Consider the following 12,470-nt stretch of genomic DNA (forward strand, 5'->3'; position numbering starts at 1 on the left):
CTCTTACTAGACATGGATCTCAGCCTCTGAGTTTATCCCTGTATCAAACCTTTACTTCCTTAAAAGTTGGGGGGCAGGGTTCTGCTTTGGGACCATTCTTGTTTATGGCAATCCCAATGGCATAACTGAAAGACAGATAATGAAGTTAAGCTGTGTAACCCAGAGCTGCAAGTGTAAGAAAACAAAATAAAATGGGAGTGAGAGGGAAAGATGAGCTGTCGCAATTTCGCAAGAAAATTAATATAGCTTTTTTTAAAAGGAGGAAGAAGAAAAGAAAAAGGATTGGGATTAAAAATAAAACAGCCAGAAAGGCCTGGAATTAAAAGAGAGCTTTTGGAATGATCTAACTTTTGTTTTATTACATTATAGAAGACAAAAAAAAATCAATAGCTGGTAATTCAGACATAAATGAATTATATAGGCCACTGACACAATGGACTAAACTTTATAACAACCACATCTGATGCCGTCAAGCCACAGGCTTCGGTGGCGCCAGTAATAATTATGGCTGATCACCTCTAATTCAGTGCTGCTTTGCTTGATAAAGGTGTCACTCAGCGTGGCTGCAGCATCTATATCGATTGGGGATGTCACGCAGGAGGGCAGCCTGCTTTCCCACTTGAATGGGACAAACCACTGCTTTTTCCTCTTCTCACCCTGCCTGTGTCGTACACTGATATGCCCAGAAAATTAATCATTTAAATTCATGACTGAAACCAACCAAGCTGAAATTAGCAGTAGTGACCCCTGGAAGTGTATATCTTTAAGAACATTGATAGCCATAACAGCATCCTGGGAAAACTTCACTACTTAACAATAATCGCTATTGCTTTGCAGCATATGGGGCATTAAATGGCTGGAGCTATCAATCATTCAGCTACAAAGAGCCATTTACTGCCAAGATGCTTGTAAGCAATAGAAAATATTTTGCTATAAAATGAAACCATAATATTAACAAAATATCGTTGGCTTTTATATTTTCATCAGATTTTATGAAATCTGTCCCCCTGCCCCCACAAGTCTTTTGTAATACTGAAATTTACCCTGAGCTGTCCAAAGAAGTGATAGGTATGGAAAAGGTGGATGTGGCTGGCAACCCAGATGTCAGTAAAGGCTTTTCTGTTTTATTTGTATAGGGTGGTGGTTGGGTTTTCTGAGCTGCTTGTTGAAATTCTTCTCTTGACCTGTAATTAAAGAGAGCCCATTCTGATTATCCTTGCAATGTTCTAAGCACAAGTCATGCTGATCTTTCTGTTGTTTCGTAACGTACGTTTTCACATTTGGCATATTCAAGGATAATAGAGTGATAGGAAATTTAATGTTTCTTTTTAAAAACACAAGCATTGCATTTCACAATGGAGCTACGTTTTTACTCCATGGATCAAAAGTAATTGTGAAAGAACAGTAAAAGAAACCTCAGTGTTGTTAAGCTACCCTGATAGACACGTGGTGTGTTTCAGCCCTATGTAATATAGCTGCTAACACTGGAAACACTTGTGTCATATAACTACAATATTTCACTTGAAAAGTTTCCTCTGTTTTAAGCAATCTTTACCAGTTCCAGTGTATTGTCCATCTAAGTATATGGAATATTTCTTAAGCTTGTAGAAGAATCTCTTTAAGTTCAAGACTGAACAGATAGTGGTGCTGCAATGGTGTGATTGAGTACAGTAGGGTTTGGTGGTTGTTTTTTGTTGTTGTTGTTGCTTTTAGATAAAAGAGTCTGAAATTCTTTAGAGAGAAAACACCTGCGCATTTCACCTCACTGACAGCCCAAGAAACTCAAACAGAGCCCCACAAATACCCTGCAAAAATGAGGGGGGGCTGGTTTCAAGCTCTTGCCAGGTTTACACAGCTTGAAGTCAGTGGAGTTGCTCTGATTTAATGAATCAAACCTGTAAAAGTGCAAATGCCTATATTGAATATCTGTTCTCCCCACACCCTAAAAGATCCCCCCCACACTCAAAATTTTCTCTTCTCCACTCCTTGTCTCCCTTTCTCCTTTGCCCTCCCTTCTCCTTTCCCAATTGCTCTTTCTCCTTCTTGAGGTCCTGAAACACATGGGCATTTTTGTGTGTGTAATATCTTCTGATCAAAACCAGTAAATCACTGACAGCCCAGTTCCCCGGGTTTTACTCTGATTTCGCAGGCAGCTGCTCTGGCCATTCTGAGGCGGCACTGTTTCTTTCTCTGTTTACCCGTTTCCAATGGCAATTGCACCACCAAGTCTCAGTACGTCTGGAACTTGGCCTGGGGCTGTTTTGGTTACATTGAAGTTTTTGCTTCAGTTCTGCCAGATTTAAATGGTGACTTCACCAGCACTGAGCTAAAAAGGAGAGCAGGGAGGCGGGAGGTAGTGTAGAGAGAGAGAGAGGGCCAGAGCATTACATCATCATTTGGACTGGAATCAAATGGGAAGGATATGACTCACTCGGGCTAGTTAAGCTTTGGCTCAAGTTCTACATACACTCATTCCAGGGCTCTCATGTTCTGCACCTCAGCAGGGAATTCAGGCTCAGTGATGTCCATGAGGTTTGTTTTTAATTTTCTTTTCCTTTTCTGATTGCTAAAGACTTTTCTGCTGCCCCTCCTTCTTCCCTTTCTTTTCCTCCTATTTCTCGATCCCCCTCTCCTTTTCACTTTGCTAGAGTTTTTTTCTGTTGAGTGTAACCTGGACTTGTAGAGCAGAAGATGGTTTTAAAATGAACCAAACCCAAGCAAGGAGCAGCAAACTCAAGAGAAGTCCCCCCCGCATCACTGTGTCGCTCCTAATCGGAGGAGACAGGGAGAGAGTTAAAATGCAGGAACCAATCGCTTGAATGGTGATGTAATGCTGGAACTGCAGGGTTGTTAAGTAATGTGAGAGCAAGGGGGTCAGGGTTGCAAAGCATTTACCTGCTCCCAAGGGGGTTTAAGTTTATTATCAATTGCAGTGACTGTAACTGGCTTCAGACTGCAATCTCTAATTATTCACAGACTCTTTTTTATCTTTTATTATTAAAAGTAAAACTATATTATGGTGTTTTAAAAAATGTGATATTATCACAGCTGCAAATTATTTTCCACCAGGGTTTTGATATTTTTAAAATGGTTTGAAACTGGGTGTCTTTTTCACAAAAAGACAAAAAAAAAAAAAGGAAAAGGAAAAGAGCAAGCAAGGATGGTTCTTTAAGTATAACTGGTGAATTTGTAACTGTATGAAGAGAGCAGCTTAGCCGCTGTCTAACAGAGCAAGTAAAAGGTCTTACTGTTAAAGATACTCTCTAGAAAATAAATCATTTATGTAGCTCATCCCTAGGAGCCTTGGAGCTCCACACTAATGCCTGTTGACATCATTCTGACTCTGTTTGCCTTTTTTTTTTTTTTAAACTAATGATCGCTGAGGCCCCAATCCTACAGAGTAAACCACATGGACATAAATTGCACTCATCCAGTGCCACATGGGAGTCTGTGGGGCTTTATGCCTACCTGTGGCTTTCTTTGCAGGATGAGGGCCTTCAGGTGCTTATATTTGTGCTTCCCATGAACAGACTTCAAGGCATTTTTCTTGAGACTAACTATGTGTAGAAAAGTGTGGTCTTTCCTCTGTAGATTCATGGTGTGCAGGTGCAAGTACATAACCATTCATGTGGGACAAGTAGGAATTAACATTAAGTAAATAGCTATCTGTATGGCGCTTGCACTTAGATGTGGGCTGAACAAGAGATCCCTGGTATCTGTAGGTGTCCTCAAAGTACTCAGTCTCCTCACAGGAGCTCTGAATCAGGTTTCTTTGTCACAAGTTGACTGCCATTACGATACCATTTCTGGAAGAGACCCCCTCCGGGACTTTACTGATGATGCTGCTAGCAAGGATAGTGGCTTCCATTGGTTCAGCAGTAGACAAGAGACCCAATTCAGCAAAGCACATCGAAGTGCTTTGCTGAATAACAATGGTCTTAAGCACAGGCTTAAGTGCTTTTCTGAACTGGGACCAGAGTAAGTAAAATATCAGATACTGTTCTCAGTTAAACAACAAGGAGTCTGGTGGCACCTTAAAGATTAACAGATTTATTTGAGCATAAGCTTTCGTGGGTAAAAGTTGCATTTGAAGAAGTGAGGTTTTTTTACTCATGAAAGCTTATTCCCAAATAAATCTGTTAGTCTTTAAGGTGCCACCGGATTCCTTGTTGTTTTTGTGGATACAGATTAACACGGCTACCCTCTGATACTTGTTCTCAGTAACAATCATGAAACCCCAGTACCCTCTCTGGGGCCAAATTTAACTCCTGATCTTCTCCTGGGTCTCCAGATATCCTGCTGCAGAACCTATCTATAATTTTCCACACAGTAAACATGTAGCCACATTTTCATAAATGCCCTGATTTTCAAGCTGGATAGTTAGCCATGCTCATGTGCCAGACTTGTACAGTTTTAAAGGCCAGCCTGAGGCCACATTGAATATTTGGCCAATAGTGTGCCACATACAATCCAGATATGCCACATGGGTCACAATCCCCAGCCCTCCATTGAAAGTATGGGTCTTGCGATGGGGACTTGTACTGCTTTGGGAGTTCCAATAGGAAGTCTGTCTGACTTGTATTTTCTCCTAGAAGCCTTGGGAAGTGCACGCTGCAATGCTTATTGTAGCTCCACCACTTTTTGGGGAGATGCAGTGTGTGATCCTCCCATGCCTGACCAGTTCTGGTAGATGGCATTGACTTTCCGTCACCTTTCCTCTCCCTGCCCCTTCGAGAGGCAGAGGGACAGAAGAGAATGACTGACTGTCAGGGCTTGTGCAGTGCCTGCTTCCTCCAGGCACACTGTGGCTGGTCTTGTGCAGAAGTACAAAGTAGAGGATGACTTGTTGTATTATCCTCTCCCTCTTGTGCACAGATACAGGCCTTGCCACAATCTGTTTGCATCTATACAGATACCTATCCTGACACACATACTGTGTGCATGTTATTTCCCTTATCATAATGAAATGCATATAAAATGTATTATTCAAGCCAGTCTAGCAGTCCAGTGGCAACACATTGCATTACAGAGAGGCAGAGAGGTAGTTTGGATCTCAAGTATCTCAAACCATCAGGGACTTGTAGTGCTGAGAAAGCAATGCACCACATCCTCTGTAGGGCTGGGGGAGCATATCGTATTGCTTTTAAGGAATACCCTATAACCGATGCATGTAGCCACACTGATGGCCTTCAAGGGGGGCTGCATCCACCTCACAGTGGGCTTGAAGCCAGGTGAAAGGAGTAAAGGGGGAAATCCTGAAGACTGACCCCTCCAAAAAATACATCAGATGTCAGATATCTGTATTCCTGGTCACTTCTGCTGCTAGAATAAACTTACATGAGTGTAACACAATAGAAAAGGAGACTGAATCTCTCTCATGTCTATCCCAACAATAAAAGCACATGACTGATGAGATGCAATAAACATTGCAGTGTGCACTTCCCAACTGCTCCCAAGAAAAATCAAACAATAGTGGGAAGGGTCCAGAGTGATAGGTGCTCTTGCAATGCAAACAGATATAGGACAAAATATTTGAAAGTAGCTACTCTTTTTGGGTTCCTCCAGTTTTTTGGGTGCCCAGCTTGAAAGACCGTGGACCTGATTTTTAGATGTGCTGAGCACCTGCAACTCCACTTGATGTCGATGGGGATTGGCATTTCTGAAATTCAGGCCAAAGGTATTTCAAGCTGGGAACCCAAAACGAATAGATACTTTTGAAAAATGTCAGCCATGGTTATTAGAGCTGTGCAAAACTTTTGCAAGGAAGCCTGAATTCACAAGGTTTCATGGTTCATTTTTAAAATCAATTCCTTAGAAGTTGATGCCAGACACAAAGAAGAGTCAGCCAGGCTTTCTCTTCTCACACAGGTGTTTTCCCCCACAGGCCCAGGGTGCCTTCCTTATCCCTAGTCGTCTTCTGTACAAGGGGGATAATGGGTCTGAAAAACCCCTGTGGCAAAGTATTCTGGGATGGGTGGCTGGGCAGCTGTCCCCCTTCTTTAGTGTTTGTGGAGCTAGCAAGTTCAACCCATTTCCAGTCCACAGAAGCCATGTTTAGGGGAACTGTTTGGCTGCTCAGCCACTTGGCAGCAGCGGTTCTCCAGACGCTACTTTTAGTCATTCTGATAATGACTGCCCTAACTTTTATCTCCACTTGGAGTCCTCATGTTAGCAAATGAACCACATTAAAAGACAATTCCAAGGACTCCTGCCCCATGTTTAGTGTTTAAATTAGAACTGGGCAAATAACTGATTTTTCGGTTTGCTGGCAGTTCCAAACAAATCAGAATTTTTTTTGTCATTTAAAATCGGTAAATCAAAATGTTTCATTTAGAAAATGTCCCAACAAGACATTCTGATTTTTTTCAGAATATTTTAATAGGCTTTTTGTGGCACGGGGCGGGAGGGTGAGTGGGGGTGAAATTGACATGGATTCACTGAATGTTTTGGTCAGCCCAAATGTACATTTTTTGCTGAAAAAAAAAGCTTTGACTGAACATTTTTGCTCAGCTGTGCTTCAGACTTAAATTGGTGCTGAATTGGGGGACAGGCAGTGGTCTGCTCTGCTGATGAGAATATTTTCTGTGAATTGAGGAACTAACTTGGTGCTATTTCCATACTGACTTGACTATCTTTAGTACCTGAAGAACTGAACTCAAGAGAGTGAGCCAGCCAACTTCTACTGTCCAACAGAACCCGTGAGAGGGTCAGTTATAAAGTTCATCAGCTCCCTGCTCTCCTCCACGGTTTGACTCCAGGTAAAGGGGATCCCACAGATTCTAGTGAAGGGGGTTCTCTGAGAGAGCAAGTAGGAGCTGATTTTGCTTCATAACAAGAAGATTTCACTGGATTTGTTTCAAGATTTCAGATTTTTGTAAATCCAGAATTCCAAGTGAATATCAGAGTCTGCCATCATGATAGTTTTGCAAAACTGGTGTGTTTTTTGCATGCTCCTAGAAAGTATGCACTATTGGCCTGATTTTTCACCCGGGTTATCAGTGTGAATCAGTGGAGTTATACCAGTGCAAAACTGGTGTGTAATCAAGAAGGGATATGAGACCTATCCCTTGATGGCAACATATTATATTTGATGCTAAAATTATTTTCATAGTTACCATTATCTTTGTCTTCATAGTAATTTTTTCTCCCCTTCTCCCTTCTCTGCCAAAGTTATAGCCAAGTCTTTGTGCCATCTCATGGAATGAGAATTTCTCTTCTATAACAACATTTTAGGTGCATAATTTAAAAAAGCATTCAAGAAAAATCAGACACAAAGTCTCTGGGAACTTTAAGCTGCTGCACCTGTCGTTGTAAGGGGCAGAGTACACTCCTACCCACATTTTGCCAGATCTTGTAGCCCTGGGTGTGTTGGAGTCAGAGCAATTCTCATTTTGGGTAAGGTAGTGATGATGGGAGCATGAGCCTTACCTTTAGACCTGCATTCAAGGGAGCACACAGACCAAATTCTGTCAAGTGCCTGCACTGGTGATAAAGGGACAGGGGAAGGCTTCTTATGCCTTTCCCCTCCATACCCCCGCCATGAAAACTACAGTTAGGATAATAAATTAAGTTACTTTAGTATTAAGAGACTGCTAGGTCTTTCTCTGCACTTAAATAATAGATGGACAAGATAAGTAGATAATTGACTCCTTGCATCCAGCTCCTGTTTGCCATAATCCCTTTAAAACCATTTGGTACTCATCATAATAATGGTAATCTCCATGAATTCATTTGGTGTTAATGTGGATGCAATTCATAATTTCAAAACAGTAATTTTGCCATCACTGTTTAGTGTTTGTTTGTACCCACTTAACTGTGTTATTCCCTCTCTACTGCAAAATCACTTGCCCATCCTTTAGTTTTCTCATCTAGCTGAAGTGGTGGTTCTCCTGATGGGAATTTGCTCCTGTATTCAGATTTATATTTCCCTTTATCCCAAAGAAACATGGAGCTCTGTGGAAATGCTCCAGCTGGTAGTGACTTTCTGCACCCTGTCACTTATTAATGCCTTCCACTTCAACACCAAACATCAGGGAGCACATGTCTTCCTGCTTACTACTCAGATGGCATTCCTTCCTAGATTTCCGCAGAGACATAACCTCACTGCAGCCTTTTATACTATTGTCTCAGAGGGTGGGCTGTTAGGAGACACAACCCTTTATCTTGGCTTGGAGACAAAATATCTGTTGCCTGCTAGCACATTCTCCCATGTGTGCTCTGTTTATGGGTGGAGTGCACTGTCCCACTGCCCAAACCGTTTCCAGTTTGTCCGGCCAATTCTGGAGAGGGAAGAAAATATCTTGACTTAGGACCTGATCCAAAGCCTGTTGGAGTGAATAGGAGTCTTTTCATTGACTTCGGAGAGCTTTTGATGAGCTTATAAAGCTCTTCTCTCTTTCTTTCCCTAAACACCTGCATCTTTGCAACTCTTCCATCTTCAGGACGTGTTCTTCTAGACAGCTGCTTTGTTTCAAAGATGACCCAATAGATTAACACAAATTTTGGATCACTACCAATAGTTGGGCACCACCCTTCCCATAGCAGGTATGTCTAATCTTAAATGTGACATATAGAGTCTGAAATACATTGATTCCTTTCTTCTTCACCTCCAAACAGATTGTAAAGCCTTGGTTATCAAATAGTGCAGCCTAATGAAATGCAACGCTTGGTCTATTTTGTTTTGTAGAATTCTTAGATTAAGACACAGCCGGTAAAATATCACCCACTCAGCAGAACACTTTTGGTTCCAGACCCACTGCCATAATTAATTTTGTACCGTGGTGTTTCATTATAACCACAGCACAAGGTTCCAGTGTTAAAATGAGTAATAGTGGTATGAACACCCTTGTTACAATCCTGAAAGAAAGACACAGCTTTCTGCACATCAGAATTACAACCAGGCAATTTGATAGGATACATCAGTAGATAAAAGCAGCAAAGAGTCCTATGGCACCTTATAGACTAACAGACGTATTGGAGCATGAGCTTTCGTGGGTGAATACCCACTTTGTATTCACCCACGAAAGCTCATGATCCAATACATCTGTTAGTCTATAAGGTGCCACAGGACTCTTTGCTGCTTTTACAGATCCAGACTAACACGGCTACCCCTCTGATACTCAGTAGATAAAATTACTCTTCAAAGTGGGTACTTTATGCTGCTCTTAAATGGTACAATATGTGGAATACAATATATCTTATTTTTGTGTAGCACCTTTCATACGTCTATCACAGGGCACTTCATGTGTCACAGACATTTCTTCTATACAGTCCTACATACTAATGTTGTTAGGTACAATATTGCCTACAAAAGACATTTATATATTTAGGATAGGGTTTCTGACTTTGAATCTAAGATAGCTGTGATTATATCACATGCTCTACTAGGAACTATTTCCTGCAGTTTGCAAAAGACAGCTAACCAGATGAAGAGAAAGATATTGGGTCACATTCTCTGCAGTGTACCTGGGTTCTGCTCTGCAGAGGTCATTAGGGCTGTGCCCATTTACAGTAGAAGAAAATTTGGCCCATTTTCTCTTACCTTGTCGCTCCCTTGACTATAGAAATCTCCATTTATCTGAAGATGGTTGATGTCTTTGAAACAGTTTGAATAAACAGGTTTCTCCTGTAAAATATATATAGGAATATGAGTGGCCGAGGGAACAGAATAATTGAGGCTAAACCTACACATTTATTGGACAACTACTGTGTTATGAACTAAGATGTTGCTCTCTCTTCTCTCTTCCTCCCCTATAATACATTGCTTCCTTTTTTCTTTCCCCATCTCCTCCAAACAGATTATAGAGCTTTGATTATCAACTAGTGCAGCCCAATGAAACATTCCAAGTGAAAGTGAGTGTAAGCCTTGTGAACACATACTAGAAACAGTTGATATGAACCTTTGTGAACTAAATCTACAAAGTATCACACAGCTTCAGTGGAGGTAGGATAGCAAGGTGCTTGGAGAATTAGGAAAGCAGACATCAGTATTGGGTGGGTAGCAAGGAGGGAGAGAGCAGCAATAGCAGAGCTGGTTATCTGAGAAGAAGGACATTAGAGATTGGTGGGATTGCAGATGGGGCTAGGGATGAAAAAGTAACTAACAAGACGTATTTATCTCAATCATTTTGCTCCTGTATTTTTTGACTATTGTCTGCCTATCTGTCTTGTCTGTTAACAGGGCAAGGGTCATGTGTTTGTATGTATCTGTGCAGCGCCTAGCACAAAGGGGCACTGATGGGGATTTTTGGTCACTATTGTAATGAAAATGATCATAATTAAAGGTGCTGCAATGACAGTATTTGACATTTACTATTCTAATGCTATTCATTTAAATTAAAGTAAGTAAGGAAATGGTTAAAATAAATAGGAGAAATATTGATAGATTTAAAGGGGTCTATTTTGTCATCAGTGGGTTGTGGGCAGATGAGATACAGCTGTAACTTTTATTAGGGCTAATGGAAGTTTCCTGCATAAATCCTCAATAGTAGTGAATTCCCGTTGGTGAAGAGAAAGTGAGACTATCTAATTTGCAAATGCCCTTTAATGATTTGAAATCCTTGCCCCAGTATAAAAATCTCACCAGTACTCCTGGCAGACAGTCTCCATTACAATTTCCTGGGGAAAGTTTTCTAAGGTTTTAATACTCCACTAGTGTTATCATTAGTGGGAGACCTGGAGTAGAAAAGGCTCCAGCAAGTGCAGCATTTTTTCCACCATTATTTCTGACCCTGCACAGCGTAGTAGAGCTGAACTGACAGCAGCAATGGTGGAATTTTTTTGCTGAAAACCCTAGAGTAGGCAAGGCTGGTAAGATTTGAGAATGTTGAATGCAGGGCATCTCCCAGTTGAGTCCTTTACACTGCATTGCAATTAGGGCTGTCAAGCGATTAAAAAAATTAATCATGATTAATTGTGCAATTAAAAAAATTAATCACAATTAATTGCACTGTTAATAATAGAATACCATTTATTTTAATATTTTTGAATGTTTTCTACATTTTCAAATATATTGATTTCAATTACAACACAGAATTCAAACTGTGCAGCATTCACTTCATATTTATTTTTGATTACAAGTATTTACACTGTAAAAAAAGCAAAAGAAATAGTATTTTCTATTCACCTAATATAAGTATGATAGTGCAATCTCTTTATCATGAAAGTTGAATTTACAAATGTCAAATTATTTTCAAAAAAACCCTGCATTCAACAATAAAACAATGTAAAGCTTTAGAGCCTACAAGTCCACTCAGTCCTACTTCAGCCAATCGCTCAGACAAACAAGTTTGGTAACATTTGCAGGAGATAGTGCTGCCCAGTTCTTGTTTACAATGTCACCTGGAAGTGAGAACAGGCATTCACATGGCGCTCTTGTAACCGGCATTCCAAGATATTTACGTGCCAGATGCTCTAAAGATTCATATGTCCCTTCATGCTTCAACCACCATTCCAGAGGACATGCATCCATGCTGATGATGGGTTCTGCTCGATAATGATCCAAAGCAGAGCAGGCTGGTGCATGTTCATTTTCATCATCTGAATCAGATGCTACCAGCAGAAGGTTGATTTTCTTTTTTTTTGGTGGTTTGGATTCTGTAGTTTCTTCATCTGAGTGTTGCTCTTTTAAGACTTCTGAAAGCATGATCCACACCTCATCCCTCTCAGATTTTGGACGGCACTTCAGATTCTTAAACCTTGGGTTGAGTGTTGTATTTATTTTTAGAAATCTCACATTGGTACCCTCTTTGCATTTTGTCACATCTTCAGTGACAGTGTTCATAAATCAAACAACATGTGCTGAGTCATCATCCGAGACTGCTGTTACGTGACATATATGGCAGAATGCGGGTAAAACAGAGCAGGGGACATACAATTCTACTCCAAGGAGTTCAATCACAAATTTAATTAACTCACTGTTTTTTTAATAAGCACCATCAGCATGGAAGCATGTTCTGTGGAATGGTGGCTGAAGAGGCATATAAATGTTAAGCATATCTGGCATGTAAATACCTCGCAATGCCGGCTACAAAAGTGCCATGCAAATGCCTATTCTCACTTTCAGGTGACATTGTAAATAAGAAGCAGACAGCAGTATCTTCCGTAAATGTAAACAAACTTGTTAGTCTTAGTGATTGGCTAGACAAGAAGTAGGACTGAGTGGACTTGTTGGCTCTAAAGTTTTAAACTGCTTTGTTTCTGAGTGCAGTTATGTAACAAAAAAAAATCTACATTAGTAAGTTACACTTTAATGATAGAGATTGCACTACAGTACTTGTTATGAGGTGAATTGAAAAATACTATTTCTTTTATCATTTTTACTGTGAAAATATTTGTAATAAAAAATAACATAAAGTGAACAATGTACACTTTTTTGAAATCAATATATTTGACAATGTAGAAAAACATCCAAAAATATTTAATAAATTTCAATTGGTATTCTATTATTTAATACTGTGATTAATCGCAAT

At 40.3% G+C, this 12,470-nt stretch overlaps 1 protein-coding gene across 4 annotated transcripts in view; it reads left to right on the plus strand.

Moving 5' to 3' along the window:
- The window catches only part of CREB5 (cAMP responsive element binding protein 5), a 359,760-nt gene that overhangs the window by 219,159 nt on the left and 128,131 nt on the right, over positions 1-12,470 (plus strand). Inside the window, exon 1 of one of the 4 annotated variants that reach the window (XM_032773793.1) lies at positions 2,484-2,532. The exons of the other annotated variants lie outside the window; for them this stretch is intronic. Coding sequence (XP_032629684.1) covers positions 2,486-2,532 — 47 coding nt within the window. The 5' untranslated portion in view covers positions 2,484-2,485. Of the gene's footprint in view, positions 1-2,483; positions 2,533-12,470 lie in introns of those variants that run through there. 4 annotated transcript variants of the gene reach the window in all.

Source organism: Chelonoidis abingdonii, chromosome 2 (genome assembly GCF_003597395.2).
Source record: "Chelonoidis abingdonii isolate Lonesome George chromosome 2, CheloAbing_2.0, whole genome shotgun sequence".
In the NCBI taxonomy this organism is placed as follows: Eukaryota; Metazoa; Chordata; order Testudines; family Testudinidae; genus Chelonoidis; species Chelonoidis abingdonii.